This window comes from Oncorhynchus clarkii, chromosome 10, assembly GCF_045791955.1.
Source record: "Oncorhynchus clarkii lewisi isolate Uvic-CL-2024 chromosome 10, UVic_Ocla_1.0, whole genome shotgun sequence".
Classification (NCBI taxonomy): Eukaryota; Metazoa; Chordata; class Actinopteri; order Salmoniformes; family Salmonidae; genus Oncorhynchus; species Oncorhynchus clarkii.
This window is the reverse complement of record NC_092156.1, coordinates 77,535,186-77,554,436: the sequence shown is the minus strand read 5'-3', so window position 1 is coordinate 77,554,436 and position 19,251 is coordinate 77,535,186. Positions and strand designations below refer to the sequence as shown.

The 19,251-nt window shown below is 47.8% G+C and overlaps 1 protein-coding gene across 1 annotated transcript; it reads left to right on the top strand.

Annotated features, from left to right (window-relative positions):
• The first annotated feature begins 11 nt into the window (after positions 1 to 11).
• Positions 12 to 17,625, top strand: LOC139419161 (H/ACA ribonucleoprotein complex non-core subunit NAF1-like). Its single transcript, XM_071169143.1, has 8 exons — positions 12 to 150; positions 3,121 to 3,714; positions 4,280 to 4,373; positions 5,653 to 5,735; positions 5,891 to 6,051; positions 7,271 to 7,322; positions 13,304 to 13,418; positions 17,163 to 17,625. Exons 2-8 carry the CDS (start codon positions 3,148 to 3,150, stop codon positions 17,462 to 17,464), a joined length of 1,374 nt encoding a protein of 457 aa, XP_071025244.1. The 5' UTR covers positions 12 to 150; positions 3,121 to 3,147; the 3' UTR covers positions 17,465 to 17,625.
• Positions 17,626 to 19,251: the final 1,626 nt, after the last annotated feature.

Below are 19,251 nucleotides of genomic sequence, written 5' to 3'. Positions count from 1 at the left end.
GCGGCCGAAAGACAGGTTCCACAACCCGGAAGACAACAAGACCACGTTGTTTCCGAATCAAAACGTGTTGCGAACAGCAGAGTAACGTTACTGAGAGTAGCAGAGAGCAGACTGCCGAGAGAACAGCTTTGTAGCCTTAACTACTCGAACGTAAGTCCATCTTCATCTACACGTTTGCAATATGATAAACAACATTGTAATAATGCCACCGTATTATACAGAATTAGCGATACAATACCAAGGACAATTTAAAACGCTGACTAACAGTAACGTTATCTGGTTCTGAGAATGCCAACCAAGCTACATAACTGTTTTATTAACTAGTGGACCAGCTAACGTTAGCTAGCTACGATTTTAACTCCTGTGCTATGAACTCCGATTGTAAAACGTATTTCTTCAAAATATATGGCTGGTATACTAGCTATCCAGCTAGTTCTAAAGTTAGCTAATACCAGAAAGTAGGGTTAGGGGAGGACGGGTTCGTGGTAATGGCTGGAGCAGAATTGATGGAATGGTATCAAATGCAACAAGTGGTTTCCAGGTGATTGATGACATACCATTAGCTCTGTTCCAGCCATTATTATGAGCTGTCCTCTCAGCAGCCTCCACTGATTGGTTCCAGCCATTATTATGAGCTGTCCTCTGCAGCCTCCACTGATTGGTTCCAGCCATTATTATGAGCTGTCCTCTCAGCAGCCTCCACTGATTGGTTCCAGCCATTATTATGAGCTGTCCTCTGCAGCCTCCACTGATTGGTTCCAGCCATTATTATGAGCTGTCCTCTGCCCAGCAGCCTCCACTGATTGGACCAAGCATGCCATGACTACATTCTGAATCAGGGGCACGTTGAGAGTAATCTATCCTATGTGAAGCCATTTATCCACAATAGAGGAATTTGTAGTTCACGTTAAAAATAAAGTACCTCCATTGAAACGGATACAAACGGTGGAACTAATGCCACATGTAGACTAGACGCTACTAAACACGTTTGGAATGTTGTTACTGGAGGTCGACGATTAATGTAGACTACATTGCACTCCACGAGGAGACTGCGTGGCAGGCTGACTACCTGTTATAGGAGTGCAGCAAGGAGCCACGGTCAGGTGCTAGCTAGCATTAAACGTATCTTATAAAAAACAATCAATCTTAACATAATCACTAGTTAACTACACATGGTTGATGATATTACTAGTTTATCGTGTCCTGCGTTGCATATAATCGATGCGGTGCCTGTTAATGTATCGAATCACGGCCTACTTCGCCAAACGGGTGATTTAACAAGCGCGTTTGCGGAAAAAGCACTGTCGTTGCAGCAATGTACCATAAACATCAAGGCCTTTCTTAAAAGTCAATACACAAGTATATATTTTTGAACCTGCATATTTAGTTAATATTGCCTGCTAACATTAATTTATTTTCACTAGGGAAGTTGTCACTTCTCTTGCGTTCTGTGCAAGCAGTTTGGGCTGCCTGGCTCGTCGCGAACTGTGTGAAGACCATTTCTTCCTAACAAAGACCGTAATTAATTTGCCAGAATTGTACGTAATTATGACATAACATTGAAGGTTGTGTAACAGGAATATTTAGACTTATGGATGCCACCCGTTAGATAAAATACGGAACGGTTCCGTATTTCACTGAAAGAATAAACGTCTTGTTTTCGAAATGATAGTTTCCAGATTTGACCATATTAATGACCTAAGGCTCGTATTTCTGTGTGTATTATAATTAAGTCTATGATTTGATAGAGCCGTCTGACTGAGCGGTGGTAGGCAGCAGGCTCGTAAGCATTCATTCAAACAGCACTTTCCTGTGTTTGCCAGCAGCTCTTCGCTGTGCTTCAAGCATTGCGCTGTTTATGACTTCAAGCCTATCAACTCCCGAGATTAGGCTGGCAATAATAAATTACCTATTAGAACATCCAATAGTCAAAGGTATATGAAATACAAATGGTATAGAGAGAAATAGTCCTATAATAACTACAACCTAAAACTTCTTACCTGGGAATATTGAAGACTCATGTTAAAAGGAACCACCAGCTTTCATATGTTCTCATGTTCTGAGCAAGGAACTGAAACGTTAGCTTTCTTACATGGCACATATTGCACTTTTACTTTCTTCTCCAACACTTTGTTTTTGCATTATTTAAACCAAATTGAACATGTTTCATTATTTATTTGAGGCAAAATTGATTTTATTGATGTATTAAGTTAAAATAAGTGTTCATTCAGTATTGTTGTAATTGTCATTATTACGATTAGAGGTCGACCGATTAATCGGAATGGCAGATTAATTAGGGCCGATTTCAAGTTTTCATAACAATCGGAAATCGTTATTTTTGGACACCGGTTTTGCTGAATTATTATTATTTTTTCACCTTTATTTAATCTTCATTTAACCATGCAAGTCAGTTAAGAACACATTCTTATTTTCAATGAGGGCCGAGGAACGGTGGGTTAACTGCCTCGATTAATCGGTATCGGCCTTTTTGGTCCTCCAATAATCGGTATCGGTGTTGAAACATCATCGTCGGTTGACCTCTACCCTCCACACCAACATGGGTGGGAACCCAACAAAAGCTTACCGCCACTCCCATCCTCTCCAATCCCATTAACAGCACCATCGTCTCCATAAACAAGTCTCCTCTATCTGACCAACCGGTCTTCACATGACTCAACACTGCAGCCCAATCAGAGCAGATCACCACTCTGAACAAGTCTCCTCTATCTGACCTACCGGTCTTCACACGACTCAACACTGCAGCCCAATCAGAGCAGATCACCATTCTGAGGGGGTTCCACCTCCTCCACCCTGGTTTGGTAACTGAACAGGTTACTGTTTGACTGAGCCATAGATACTAGATGATATCTACTTTCTTGCTTAGTGGTTGTGTGGGCAGAGAATCCAGGTCCAGATTGTACAGATCCACACTGTGGTTTGTGAGGCAACCAGGGGTGTATTCATTAGTGCACAAAGTACAACAACGTTTTGCAACAAAACTAGGCCTAAGCGTTTCTTAGCCCTCACGCTTTGTTCCGTTTGTGTCTGTTAGCTTCCGTTCTGTGTGGTTCCTAGTGACTATTACCCAGCTGATTGTAGTTGTGCTGTCTTTGTCCCCAGGTGTGATAGTCTCTACCCAGCAACGGGATGGAGGCCCAACCAGAGGAGACGGCTTTGGTACCGGAGGTTCTTCAGAGCTCAGCAGAGACACACGGAGAGGAACTGGAACTGAACAACGGTACCAGCACCAAGCACCTGGAGGATGGATGCACAGCTGAGACAGAACCTCAGGGACTGACCTCCGGGACCTCAGACAGCCGTTTACCGGGAGAGTTAACGGGAGGAGCAGAGGAGATGGAGGTTACAGAGAATCTCAGCTCTGTCTCGAGCTCCGAGCTGGGAGATGGAACCACACACACACACCTCCCACAGGACCTCTCCCAGGACCTCTCTCAGGACCTCTCCCAGGACCCCCCCCAGGACCCCTCTCAGGACCCCCCCCAGGTACTGCTGACGTTACAGGACGGTGTGTGTGTCAGGGACCAGCGGGACAGCAGCAGCTCCTCCTCAGACAGTGATTCAGACTCCTCTTCCTCCGGTGTGACGCTGGCTGTTGTGTTAGGTCAGGCAGATGAAGATGATGATGACGACGAAGGCTTCAGTCGGGCAAGGAAACCCTGTTCCATCAAAACCCTGGATGAGATCCTGCCTGAGGTACCCCTGACCTCTAACCCCTGGCCTCTCTCTAACCCCTGGCCTCTCTCTAACCCCTGACCTCTCTCTAACCCCTGACCTCTCTCTAACCCCTGGCCTCTCTCTAACCCCTGACCTCTCTCTAACCCCTGGCCTCTCTCTAACCCCTGGCCTCTCTCTAACCCCTGGCCTCTCTCTAACCCCTGACCTCTCTCTAACCCCTGGCCTCTCTCTAACCCCTGGCCTCTCTCTAACCCCTGGCCTCTCTCTAACCCCTGGCCTCTCTCTAACCCCTGACCTCTCTCTAACCCCTGACCTCTCTCTAACCCCTGGCCTCTCTCTAACCCCTGACCTCTCTCTAACCCCTGGCCTCTCTCTAACCCCTGGCCTCTCTCTAACCCCTGGCCTCTCTCTAACCCCTGACCTCTCTCTAACCTCTGGCCTCTCTCTAACCCCTGGCCTCTCTCTAACCCCTGGCCTCTCTCTAACCCCTGACCTCTACTCTGGGAATTCAGAACTTCATGTGAGTAAAAATAAAATAAGTGCCGTATTCACGTGAAAATGAAATGTGTGTTTGTGTGTGTAGGAGTTGCCTGCTGTCGAGGAGTTGACGGTTGTTCTACCAGAGGAGGCGGAGATACTGCCCCTAGGATCAGTCACCAGTATCATCCAACAGCTGGGTTAGTCCCTCCCCCTAGGATCAGTCACCAGTATCATCCAACAGCTGGGTTAGTCCCTCCCCCTTGGACCAGTCACCAGTATCATCCAACAGCTGAGTTAGTCCCTCCCCCTAGGACCAGTCACCAGTATCATCCAACAGCTGGGTTAGTCCCTCCCCCTAGGACCAGTATCATCTAACAGCTGGGTTAGTCCCCCCCCCTTGGACCAGTCACCAGTATCATCCAACAGCTGAGTTAGTCCCTCCCCCTAGGACCAGTCACCAGTATCATCCAACAGCTGGGTTAGTCCCTCCCCCTAGGACCAGTCACCAGTATCATCCAACAGCTAGGTTAGTCCCTCCCCCTAGGACCAGTCACCAGTATCATCCAACAGCTGGGTTAGTCCCTCCCCCTTGGACCAGTCACCAGTATCATCCAACAGCTGAGTTAGTCCCTCCCCCTAGGACCAGTCACCAGTATCATCCAACAGCTGGGTTAGTCCCTCCCCCTAGGACCAGTCACCAGTATCATCCAACAGCTAGGTTAGTCCCTCCCCCTAGGACCAGTCACCAGTATCATCCAACAGCTGGGTTAGTCCCTCCCCCTTGGACCAGTCACCAGTATCATCTAACAGACCCCTCTTGGTGACTGAATGCCCCTGACCCCTCTTGGTGACTGAATGCCCCTGCCCTTCACATTACACCCCCCGACCCCTCTTGGTGACTGAATGCCCCTGACCTACACATTACACCCCCGACCCCTCTTGGTGACTGAATGCCCCTGACCCCTCTTGGTGACTGAATGCCCCTGCCCTTCACATTACACCCCCCGACCCCTCTTGGTGACTGAATGCCCCTGACCTTCACATTACACCCCCGACCCCTCTTGGTGACTGAATGCCCCTGACCCCTCTTGGTGATTGAATGCCCCTGACCCCTCTTGGTGACTGAATGCCCCTGCCCTTCACATTACACCCCCCGACCCCTCTTGGTGACTAAATGCCCCTGACCTTCACATTACACCCCCGACCCCTCTTGGTGACTGAATGCCCCTGACCCCTCTTGGTGACTGAATGCCCCTGCCTTTCACATTACACCCCCTGACCCCTCTTGGTGACTGAAGGGCCCTGACCCCTCTTGGTGGTCTGAATGCCCCTGACCCCTCTTGGTGGTCTGAATGCCCCTGACCCCTCTTGGTGACTGAATGCCCCTGACCCCTCTTGGTGACTGAATGCCCCTGACCCCTCTTGGTGACTGAATGCCCCTGACCCCTCTTGGTGACTGTTGTGTTTCCTCAACAGTGATCATTCAGTCATTGAAGGACACGCCCCCTCTGAAGGACGACAGCGTCATTTTCAACTCTGATAGGCTGGCCGTGGGCAAGGTAAGAGGGGCTTAGAGTCCCGGGGAGGAGTCCTCAGAATACCCCCCCCCCCCCCCACACACACACACAGTCCTCCTCCTCAGGTATTTGAGGTGTTTGGGCCGGTCTCCAGTCCCTTCTATGTGTTGAGGTTTAACTCTCTCTCTCCTCCTCAGGTATTTGAGGTGTTTGGGCCGGTCTCCAGTCCCTTCTATGTGTTGAGGTTTAACTCAGAGAGTGACATCGCAGAGAGAGGAGTGAAGCTGAAGGACTCCATGTTCTACGCCCCGTCTCTCACCGACTACACCCTCTACATCCTCACTGAGCAGCTACGACGGTCAGTACACTGACTACACCCTCTATATCCTCACTGAGCAGCTACGACGGTCAGTACACTGACTACACCCTCTATATCCTCACTGAGCAGCTACGACGGTCAGTACACTGACTACACCCTCTATATCCTCACTGAGCAGCTACGACGGTCAGTACACTGACTACACCCTCTATATCCTCACTGAGCAGCTACGACGGTCAGTACACTGACTACACCCTCTATATCCTCACTGAGCAGCTACGACGGTCAGTACACTGACTACACCCTCTATATCCTCACTGAGCAGCTACGACGGTCAGTACACTGACTACACCCTCTATATCCTCACTGAGCAGCTACGACGGTCAGTACACTGACTACACCCTCTATATCCTCACTGAGCAGCTACGACGGTCAGTACACTGACTACACCCTCTATATCCTCACTGAGCAGCTACGACGGTCAGTACACTGACTACACCCTCTATATCCTCACTGAGCAGCTACGACGGTCAGTACACTGACTACACCCTCTATATCCTCACTGAGCAGCTACGACGGTCAGTACACTGACTACACCCTCTATATCCTCACTGAGCAGCTACGACGGTCAGTACACTGACTACACCCTCTATATCCTCACTGAGCAGCTACGACGGTCAGTACACTGACTACACCCTCTACATCCTCACTGAGCAGCTACGACGGTCAGTACACTGACTACACCCTCTATATCCTCACTGAGCAGCTACGACGGTCAGTACACTGACTACACCCTCTATATCCTCACTGAGCAGCTACGACGGTCAGTACACTGACTACACCCTCTATATCCTCACTGAGCAGCTACGACGGTCAGTACACTGACTACACCCTCTATATCCTCACTGAGCAGCTACGACGGTCAGTACACTGACTACACCCTCTATATCCTCACTGAGCAGCTACGACGGTCAGTACACTGACTACACCCTCTATATCCTCACTGAGCAGCTACGACGGTCAGTACACTGACTACACCCTCTATATCCTCACTGAGCAGCTACGACGGTCAGTACACTGACTACACCCTCTATATCCTCACTGAGCAGCTACGACGGTCAGTACACTGACTACACCCTCTATATCCTCACTGAGCAGCTACGACGGTCAGTACACTGACTACACCCTCTATATCCTCACTGAGCAGCTACGACGGTCAGTACACACATGTATAATTGAAGCTGACGTGTGTGTTTAGGTTGAAAGGCTCCGACGCCTCCTGGAAGAACGACCAGGAACCACCACCAGAGGTGAGGAACACACATTACCCATAATGCCACACAGGCCCTAGGCTACCTGCCGCCCAACGCTCTAACCGCTAGGCTACGTGCCGCCCAACGCTCTAACCGCTAGGCTACCTGCCGCCCAACGCTCTAACCGCTAGGCTACCTGCCGCCCAACTCTCTAACCGCTAGGCTACCTGCCGCCCAACGCTCTAACCGCTAGGCTACCTGCCGCCCAACGCTCTAACCGCTAGGCTACCTGCCGCCCAACGCTCTAACCGCTAGGCTACCTGCCGCCCAACGCTCTAACCGCTAGGCTACCTGCCGCCCAACGCTCTAACCGCTAGGCTACCTGCCGCCCAACGCTCTAACCGCTAGGCTACCTGCCGCCCAACTCTCTAACCGCTAGGATACCTGCCGCCCAACGCTCTAACCTCTAGGATACCTGCCGCCCAACGCTCTAACCGCTAGGCTACCTGCCGCCCAACGCTCTAACCGCTAGGCTACCTGCCGCCCAACGCTCTAACCGCTAGGCTACCTGCCGACCAACGCTCTAACCGCTAGGCTACCTGCCGCCCAACGCTCTAACCGCTAGGATACCTGCCGCCCAACGCTCTAACCGCTAGGCTACCTGCCGCCCAACGCCCTAACCGCTAGGATAACTGCCGCCCAACGCTGTAACCGCTAGGCTACCTGCCGCCCAACGCTCTAACCGCTAGGCTACCTGTCGCCCAACGCTCTAACCGCTAGGTTACTTGCCGCCCCTGCACTCTAACCACTAAATCAAATCAAATTTATTTATATAGCCCTTCGTACATCAGCTGATATCTCAAAGTGCTGTACAGAAACCCAGCCTAAAACCCCAAACAGCAAGCAATGCAGGTGTAGAAGCACGGTGGCTAGGAAAAACTCCCTAGAAAGGCCAAAACCTAGGAAGAAACCTAGAGAGGAACCAGGCTATGTGGGGTGGCCAGTCCTCTTCTGGCTGTGCCGGGTGGAGATTATAACAGAACATGGCCAAGATGTTCAAATGTTCATAAATGACCAGCATGGTCGAATAATAATAAGGCAGAACAGTTGAAAGAAACTGGAGCAGCAGCACGGCCAGGTGGACTGGTGACAGCAAGGAGTCATCATGTCAGGTAGTCCTGGGGCATGGTCCTAGGGCTCAGGTCCTCCGAGAGAGAGAAAGAGAGAATTAGAGAACGCACACTTAGATTCACACAGGACACCGAATAGGACAGGAGAAGTACTCCAGATATAACAAACTGACCCTAGCCCCCCGACACATAAACTACTGCAGCATAAATACTGGAGGCTGAGACAGGAGGGGTCAGGAGACACTGTGGCCCCATCCGAGGACACCCCCGGACAGGGCCAAACAGGAAGGATATAACCCCACCCACTTTGCCAAAGCACAGCCCCCACACCACTAGAGGGATATCTTCAACCACCAACTTACCATCCTGAGACAAGGCTGAGTATAGCCCACAAAGACCTCCGCCACGGCACAACCCAAGGGGGGGGGAGCCAACCCAGACAGGATGACCACATCAGTGACTCAACCCACTCAGGTGACGCACCCCCTCCAGGGACGGCATGAGAGAGCCCCAGTAAGCCAGTGACTCAGCCCCTGTAATAGGGTTAGAGGCAGAGAATCCCTGTGGAAAGAGGGGAACCGGCCAGGCAGAGACAGCAAGGGCGGTTCGTTGCTCCAGAGCCTTTCCGTTCACCCTCCCACTCCTGGGCCAGACTACACTCAATCATATGACCCACTGAAGAGATGAGTCTTCAGTAGAGACTTAAAGGTTGAGACCGAGTTTGCGTCTCTGACATGGGTAGGCAGACAGTTCCATAAAAATGGAGCTCTATAGGAGAAAGCCCTGCCTCCAGCTGTTTGCTTAGAAATTCTAGGGACAATTAGGAGGCCTGCGTCTTGTGACCGTAGCGTACGTGTAGGTATGTACGGCAGGACCAAATCAGAGAGATAGGTAGGAGCAAGCCCATGTAATGCTTTGTAGGTTAGCAGTAAAACCTTGAAATCAGCCCTTGCTTTGACAGGAAGCCAGTGTAGAGAGGCTAGCACTGGAGTAATATGATCAATTTTTTTGGTTCTAGTCAGGATTCTAGCAGCCGTATTTAGCACTAACTGAAGTTTATTTAGTGCTTTATCCGGGTAGCCGGAAAGTAGAGCATTGCAGTAGTCTAACCTAGAAGTGACAAAAGCATGGATTAATTTTTCTGCATCATTTTTAGACAGAAAGTTTCTGATTTTTGCAATGTTACGTAGATGGAAAAAAGCTGTCCTTGAAATGGTCTTGATATGTTCTTCAAAAGAGAGATCAGGGTCCAGAGTAACGCCGAGGTCCTTCACAGTTTTATTTGAGACGACTGTACAACCATTAAGATTAATTGTCAGATTCAACAGAAGATCTCTTTGTTTCTTGGGACCTAGAACAAGCATCTCTGTTTTGTCCGAGTTTAAAAGTAGAAAGTTTGCAGCCATCCACTTCCTTATGTCTGAAACACATTCTTCTAGCAAGGGCAATTTTGGGGCTTCACCATGTTTCATTGAAATGTACAGCTGTGTGTCATCCGCATAGCAGTGAAAGTTAACATTATGTTTTCGAATAACATCCCCAAGAGGTAAAATATATAGTGAAAACAATAGTGGTCCTAAAACTGAACCTTGAGGAACACCGAAATTTACAGTTGATTTGTCAGAGGACAAACCATTCACAGACACAAACTGATATCTTTCCGACAGATAAGATCTAAACCAGGCCAGAACTTGTCCATGTAGACCAATTTGGGTTTCCAATCTCTCCAAAAGAATGTGGTGATCGATGGAATCAAAAGCAGCACTAAGGTCTAGGAGCACGAGGACAGATGCAGAGCCTCGGTCCGATGCCATTAAAATGTAATTTACCACCTTCACAAGTGCCGTCTCAGTGCTATGATGGGGTCTAAAACCAGACTGAAGCATTTCGTATACATTGTTTGTCTTCAGGAAGGCAGTGAGTTGTTGCGCAACAGCCTTTTCTAAAATTTTTGAGAGGAATGGAAGATTCGATATAGGCCGATAGTTTTTTATATTTTCTGGGTCAAGGTTTGGCTTTTTCAAGAGAGGCTTTATTACTGCCACTTTTAGTGAGTTTGGTACACATCCGGTGGATAGAGAGCCGTTTATTATGTTCAACATAGGAGGGCCAAGCACAGGAAGCAGCTCTTTCAGTAGTTTAGTTGGAATAGGGTCCAGTATGCAGCTTGAAGACTTAGAGGCCATGATTATTTTAATCATTGTGTCAAGAGATATAGTACTACAACACTTGAGCGTCTCTCTTGATCCTAGGTCCTGGCAGAGTTGTGCAGACTCAGGACAACTGAGCTTTGAAGGAATACGCAGATTTAAGGAGGAGTCCGAAATTTGCTTTCTAATAATCATAATCTTTTCCTCAAAGAAGTTCATGAATTTATCACTGCTAAAGTGAAAGTCATCCTCTCTTGGGGAATGCTGCTTTTTAGTCGCTTTGCGACAGTATCAAAAAGGAATTTCGGACTGTCTTTCCAAGCTAGTCGGAAGGCTTCCAGTTTGGTGTGGCGCCATTTCCGTTCCAATTTTCTGGAAGCTTGCTTCATAGCTCGGGTATTTTCTGTGTACCAGGGAGCTAGTTTCTTATGAGAAATGTTTTTAGTTTTTAGGGGTGCAACTGCATCTAGGGTATTGCGCAAGGTTAAATTGAGTTCCTCAGTTAGGTGGTTAACTGATTTTTGTCCTCTGGCGTCCTTGGGTAGACAGAGGGAATCTGGAAGGACATCAAGGAATCTTTGTGCTGTCTGTGAATTTATAGTACGACTTTTGATGATCCTTGGTTGGGGTCTGAGCAGATTATTTGTTGCAATTGCAAACGTAATAAAATGGTGGTCCGATAGTCCAGGATTATGAGGAAAAACATTAAGATCCACAACATTTATTCCATGGGACAAAACTAGGTCCAGCGTATGACTGTGACAGTGAGTGGGTCCAGAGACATGTTGGACAAAACCCACTGAGTCGATGATGGCTCCGAAAGCCTTTTGGAGTGGGTCTGTGGACTTTTCCATGTGAATATTAAAGTCACCAAAGATTAGAATATTATCCACTATGACTACAAGGTCCGATAGGAATTCAGGGAACTCAGTGAGGAACGCTGTATATGGCCCAGGAGGCCTGTAAACAGTAGCTATAAAAAGTGATTGAGTAGGCTGCATAGATTTCATGACTAGAAGCTCAAAAGACGAAAACGTCATTTTTTTTTTTTGTAAATTGAAATTTGCTATCGTAAATGTTAGCAACACCTCCGCCTTTGCGGGATGCACGGGGGATATGGTCACTAGTGTAGCCAGGAGGTGAGGCCTCATTTAACACAGTAAATTCATCAGGCTTAAGCCATGTTTCAGTCAGGCCAATCACATCAAGATTATGATCAGTGATTAGTTCATTGACTATAATTGCCTTTGAAGTAAGGGATCTAACATTAAGTAGCCCTATTTTGAGATGTGAGGTATCCTGATCTCTTTCAATAATGACAGGAATGGAGGTGGTCTTTATCCTAGTGAGATTGCTAAGGCGAACACCGCCATGTTTAGTTTTGCCCAACCTAGGTCGAGGCACAGACACGGTCTCAATGGTGATAGCTGAGCTGACTACACTGACTGTGCTAGTGGCAGACTCCACTATGCTGGCAGGCTGGCTAACAGCCTGCTGCCTGGCCTGCACCCTATTTCATTGTGGAGCTAGAGGAGTTAGAGCCCTGTCTATGTTGGTAGATAAAATGAGAGCACCCCTCCAGCTAGGATGGAGTCCGTCACTCCTCAGCAGGTCAGGCTTGGTCCTGTTTGTGGGTGAGTCCCAGAAAGAGGGCCAATTATCTACAAATTCTATCTTTTGGGAGGGGCAGAAAACAGTTTTCAACCAGCGATTGAGTTGTGAGACTCTGCTGTAGAGCTCATCACTCCCCCTAACTGGGAGGGGCTACCTGCCGCCCAACGCTCTAACCGCTAGGATACCTGCCGCCCAACGCTCTAACCGCTAGGCTACTTGCCGCCCAACGCCCTAACCGCTAGGCTACCTGCCGCCCAACGCTCTAACCGCTAGGCTACCTGCCGCCCAACGCTCTAACCGCTAGGCTACCTGCCGCCCAACGCTCTAACCGCTAGGCTACCTGCCGCCCAACGCTCTAACCGCTAGGCTACTTGCCGCCCAACGCTCTAACCGCTAGGCTACCTGCCGCCCAACGCTCTAACCGCTAGGCTACCTGCCACCCAACGCTCTAACCGCTAGGCTACCTGCTACCTGCCGCCAGAGGACTGACTATCAACAAACACAATTGCTGATTAGATGAAGCCTTCTCAGTGTGGATGAGGGTAGGATGTTGATGTGTTGCTTACTGAATATATTTATACTAAACAGTATGTAGTATGATTAGTACAAAGTGCATATAATTTTAGTAAGATTTCGGGGACACACACACACTTGTATTGTGATGGTGCATCTAAGATGTCAAGACACATTTCTCTTTGGATAATAAAGTTTCTCTCCTCTCCCCTTTCCTCTCCCTTCTCTCTCTCCCCTTTCCCCCTCTCTCCGCTGTCTTGTCCCCTCTCGTGTCTCGTCTCTCCTCTGTTCTGTCCCCTCTCGTGTCTCGTCTCTCCTCTGTCCTCTCTCCTCTGTCCTGTCCCCTCTCGTGTCTCGTCTCTCCTCTGTCCTGTCCCCTCTCGTCTCCCCTCTGATCTGTCCCCTCTCGTCTCTCCTCTGTCCTGTCCCCTCTCGTCTCTCCTCTGTCCTGTCCCCTCTCGTCTCTCCTCTGTCCTGTCCCCTCTCGTCTCTCCTCTGTCCTGTCCCCTCTCGTGTCTCGTTTCTCCCCTGTCCTGTCCCCTCTCGTGTCTCGTTTCTCCTCTATCCTGTCCCCTCTCCTCTGTCCTGCCCCCTCTTGTCTGTCCTGTCCTCTTGTCTCCCCTCTCTCCAGGCGTTAGACTTCAGTGATGATGAGGCAGAACAGAATATGAAAAGGAAGAAGAAGAAGAAGGGGAATGTTCAGAAGAGTGAGAGAGAAAGAGGACAGAGAGCTGACCAACAACCAGGTCAGACACACAACATACACTGTTTCTGGTCAACTCTGAAACCTCTGTGAATTTCCTTCGGTTCATGTCAGGACGATGTCTGGGGTGTGTTGAAGGCCATTGGTGGAAATTCTCCCGGAGAATCTGATGGTCTCGTCGACTTGACCTCCTTTTGACGCGAGCAATTCAAGAGCCAATCACCACAGAGCACAGGGGCGTTCCCAAAGCATATTGTTGGTGACCACGTGGACAGAAAGCACACAGTCTGTATTCAATGGGAAGCAAATGTTGTGGGTGACAGTGCAAAGCATCAGATTAGGGGAGAATGGGGCTGTGTCACACTGTTAACTGGGGTGTATCTCAACACCAGTAGGTCTATAGGTTATCTTATCATAGATAACTATGATGCTAATTTCCACATGACTTGACCTAGCAAACTATGATGCTAATTTCCACATGACTTGACCTAGCAAACTATGATGCTAATTTCCACATGACTTGACCTAGCAAACTATGATGCTAATTTCCACATGACTTGACCTAGCAAACTATGATGCTAATTTCCACATGACTTGACCTAGCAAACTATGATGCTAATTTCCACATGACTTGACCTAGCAAACTATGATGCTAATTTCCACATGACTTGACCTAGCAAACTATGATGCTAATTTCCACATGGCTTGATCTAGCAAACTATGATGCTAATTTCCACATGGCTTGATCTAGCAAACTATGATGGTAATTTCCACATGACTTGACCTAGCAAACTATGATGTTAATTTCCACATGACTTGACCTAGCAAACTATGATGCTAATTTCCACATGACTTGACCTAGCGACTCAGAAATACGTTTGAAATATAGCTCTCCCTTTCATCTTTTCAACAAACAATTGTTTATATGCAGCATACTTTCCCCTCCTATAAAATACACACATTCACCTATAAAATACACACATTCCCCTATAAAATACACACATTCACCTATAAAATACACACATTCCCCTATAAAATACACACATTCACCTATAAAATACACACATTCACCTATAAAATACACACATTCACCTATAAAATACACACATTCACCTATAAAATACACACATTCACCTATAAAATACACACATTCACCTATAAAATACACACATTCACCTATAAAATACACACATTCACCTATAAAATACACACATTCACCTATAAAATACACACATTCACCTATAAAATACACACATTCACCTATAAAATACACACATTCACCTATAAAATACACACATTCACCTATAAAATACACACATTCACCTATAAAATACACACATTCACCTATAAAATACACACATTCACCTATAAAATACACACATTCACCTATAAAATACACACATTCACCTATAAAATACACACATTCACCTATAAAATACACACATTCACCATACACACATTCACCTATAAAATACACACATTCCCCTATAAAATACACACATTCACCTATAAAATACACACATTCACCTATAAAATACACACATTCACCTATAAAATACACACATTCACCTATAAAATACACACATTCCCCTATAAAATACACACATTCACCTATAAAATACACACATTCCCCTATAAAATACACACATTCACCTATAAAATACACACATTCACCTATAAAATACACACATTCACCTATAAAATACACACATTCACCTATAAAATACACACATTCACCTATAAAATACACACATTCACCTATAAAATACACACATTCACCTATAAAATACACACATTCACCATACACACATTCCCCTATAAAATACACACATTCACCTATAAAATACACACATTCACCTATAAAATACACACATTCCCCATATACACATTCACCTATAAAATACACACATTCACCTATAAAATACACACATTCACCTCAATGTTTTGAGATGCTGACATGGATTTAGCAGGTGGGTGACCTCTTGACCTCTTGCGATGTCGTCCCACATTTGAATCTCCATTTGATAGGATTGTAGATTGGGAGAGACACCAACATGTGGAACCCCAGTCTCCCCTATCCAGTTATTAGACTGGGTATTGGGCTGTACAGCACTCTGTAGATTGGGAGAGACACCAACATGTGGAACCCCAGTCTCCCCTATCCAGTTATTAGACTGGGTATTGGGCTGTACAGCACTCTGTAGATTGGGAGAGACACCAACATGTGGAACCCCAGTCTCCCCTATCCAGTTATTAGACTGGGTATTGGGCTGTACAGCACTCTGTAGATTGGGAGAGACACCGACATGTGGAACCCCCTGCCCCAGTCTCCCCTATCCAGTTATTAGACTGGGTATTGGGCTGTACAGCACTCTGTAGATTGGGAGAGACACCAACATGTGGAACCCCAGTCTCCCCTATTCAGTTATTAGACTGGGTATTGGGCTGTACAGCACTCTGTAGATTGGGAGAGACACCAACATGTGGAACCCCAGTCTCCCCTATCCAGTTATTAGACTGAGTATTGGGCTGTACAGCACTCTGTAGATTGGGAGAGACACCGACATGTGGAACCCCCTGCCCCAGTCTCCCCTATCCAGTTATTAGACTGGGTATTGGGCTGTACAGCACTCTGTAGATTGGGAGAGACACCAACATGTGGAACCCCAGTCTCCCCTATCCAGTTATTAGACTGGGTATTGGGCTGTACAGCACTCTGTAGATTGGGAGAGACACCAACATGTGGAACCCCAGTCTCCCCTATTCAGTTATTAGACTGGGTATTGGGCTGTACAGCACTCTGTAGATTGGGAGAGACACCAACATGTGGAACCCCAGTCTCCCCTATTCAGTTATTAGACTGGGTATTGGGCTGTACAGCATTCTGTAGATTGGGAGAGACACCAACATGTGGAACCCCAGTCTCCCCTATCCAGTTATTAGACTGGGTATTGGGCTGTACAGCACTCTGTAGATTGGGAGAGACACCGACATGTGGAACCCCCTGCCCCAGTCTCCCCTATCCAGTTATTAGACTGGGTATTGGGCTGTACAGCACTCTGTAGATTGGGAGAGACACCAACATGTGGAACCCCAGTCTCCCCTATTCAGTTATTAGACTGGGTATTGGGCTGTACAGCACTCTGTAGATTGGGAGAGACACCGACATGTGGAACCCCAGTCTCCCCTATTCAGTTATTAGACTGGGTATTGGGCTGTACAGCACTCTGTAGATTGGGAGAGACACCAACATGTGGAACCCCAGTCTCCCCTATTCAGTTATTAGACTGGGTATTGGGCTGTACAGCACTCTGTAGATTGGGAGAGACACTAACATGTGGAACCCCAGTCTCTCGTGTTCAGTTATTAGACTGGGTATTGGGCTGTACAGCACTCTGTAGATTGGGAGAGACACCAACATGTGGAACCCCAGTCTCCCCTATCCAGTTATTAGACTGGGTATTGGGCTGTACAGCACTCTGTAGATTGGGAGAGACACCAACATGTGGAACCCCAGTCTCACCTATCCAGTTATTAGACTGGGTATTGGGCTGTACAGCACTCTGTAGATTGGGAGAGACACCAACATGTGGAACCCCCTGCCCCAGTCTCCCCTATTCAGTTATTAGACTGGGTATTGGGCTGTACAGCACTCTGTAGATTGGGAGAGACACCAACATGTGGAACCCCCTGCCCCAGTCTCCCCTGTTCAGTTATTAGACTGGGTATTGGGTATAACCACTGTGTGTGTGTGTGTGTGTGTGACCTCATTTTCTTTCTCTTCCAGATAGAGATTCCGTCACCAGACCACAGATGTCCCAGAGGCCTTTGCAACAGAGTTGTCCACCCCGCCGTGACAACTGGGGTCCCCCCCCCCGATACGAAGGGGCTCCGTACTACACACACCAGCCCCACTACCCCTACCCTCCCCCCTACCAGCCCCAGTCCTTCCCCCTCTATCCTCCCCCTCCTCCCCCCCACATGTCCTTCCCCTGGTCCCCTCCCCCCTCTCACCCCTACCACAACCTCCCCTTCTCTCACCTCCCCCCTCCTCCCCCACCGCCCACTGGCCCCTATCCTCCTCAGTGAGGACACACACACACACACACACACACACACACACACACACACACACACACACACACACACACACACACAACTAGTGACTGTACACCTCACCACCTTGACACTCATCAGAGTTGTTTGACCAAATCAACACATTAAAGTATATTTTTACTGTCTGCATTTCATGTCTGTTTTAATAGTTTCTGTTCTTAAATCCCCGGTAGTAGAGACTATCATGTACCCTCCTCTCAGAGACTATCATGTACCCTCCTCTCAGAGACTATCATGTACCCTCCTCTCAGAGACTATCATGTACCCTCGTCTCAGAGACTATCATGTACCCTCCTCTCAGAGCTGTTGGCTATATGACCCTGTTCTGGTCCATAACCTCATCATGAACCCTCCTCTCAGAGACTATTGTAGTGATGATGATAACAGCTCTCTACAGTTTAATTAACAGATATGATCCTGTTCTGGTCCATAACCTCATCATGTACCCTCCTCTCAGAGCTGTTGGCTATATGACCCTGTTCTGGTCCATAACCTCATCATGTACCCTCCTCTCAGAGACTATTGTAGTGATGATGATAACAGCTCTCTACAGTTTAATTAACAAATATGATCCTGTTCTGATACCCTCCTCTCAGAGCTGTTGGCTATATGACCCTGTTCTGGTCCATAACCTCATCATGTACCCTCCTCTCAGAGCTGTTGGCTATATGACCCTGTTCTGGTCCATAACCTCATCATGTACCCTCCTCCTCTGAGGGCTATATGACCCTGTTCTGGTCCATAACCTCATCATGTACCCTCCTCTCTGTATCTGAGAGCTGTTGGCTATATGACCCTGCTCTGGTCCATAACCTCATCATGTACCCTCCTCTCTGTATCTGAGAGCTGTTGGCTATATGACCCTGCTCTGGTCCATAACCTCATCATGTACCCTCCTCTCAGAGCTGTTGGCTATATGACCCTGTTCTGGTCCATAACCTCATCCTGTACCCTCTCTGTATCTGAGAGCTGTTGGCTATATGACCCTGCTCTGGTCCATAACCTCATCATGTACCCTCCTCTCAGAGCTGTTGGCTATATGACCCTGTTCTGGTCCATAACCTCATCATGAACCCTCCTCTCAGAGACTATTGTAGTGATGATGATAACAGCTCTCTACAGTTTAATTAACAGATATGATCCTGTTCTGGTCCATAACCTCATCATGTACCCTCCTCTCAGAGCTGTTGGCTATATGACCCTGTTCTGGTCCATAACCTCATCCTGTACCCTCCTCTCTGTATCTGAGAGCTGTTGGCTATATGACCCTGCTCTGGTCCATAACCTCATCATGTACCCTCCTCTCAGAGCTGTTGGCTATATGACCCTGTTCTGGTCCATAACCTCATCATGTACCCTCCTCTCAGAGACTATTGTAGTGATGATGATAACAGCTCTCTACAGTTTAATTAACAAATATGATCCTGTTCTGGTCCATAACCTCATCATGTACCCTCCTCTCAGAGCTGTTGGCTATATGACCCTGTTCTGGTCCATAACCTCATCATGTACCCTCCTCCTCTGAGGGCTATATGACCCTGTTCTGGTCCATAACCTCATCATGTACCCTCCTCTCTGTATCTGAGAGCTGTTGGCTATATGACCCTGTTCTGGTCCATAACCTCATCATGTACCCTCCTCTCAGAGCTGTTGGCTATATGACCCTGTTCTGGTCCATAACCTCATCATGTACCCTCCCCCTCTGAGGGCTAAATGACCCTGTTCTGGTCCATAACCTCATCATGTACCCTCCTCTCAGA

What these genes read in the sequence shown, in the direction of transcription:
- LOC139419161 (XM_071169143.1), top strand. Translation starts at nt 3,148, where the DNA reads ATGGAGGCCCAACCAGAGGAGACGGCTTTGGTACCGGAGGTTCTTCAG. An exon ending in CTCACTGAGCAGCTACGACG is followed by an intron (nt 6,052 to 7,270) that starts GTCAGTACACTG and finishes GTGTGTGTTTAG; the next exon opens with GTTGAAAGGCTCCGACGCCT. An exon ending in ACCAGGAACCACCACCAGAG is followed by an intron (nt 7,323 to 13,303) that starts GTGAGGAACACA and finishes CCCTCTCTCCAG; the next exon opens with GCGTTAGACTTCAGTGATGA.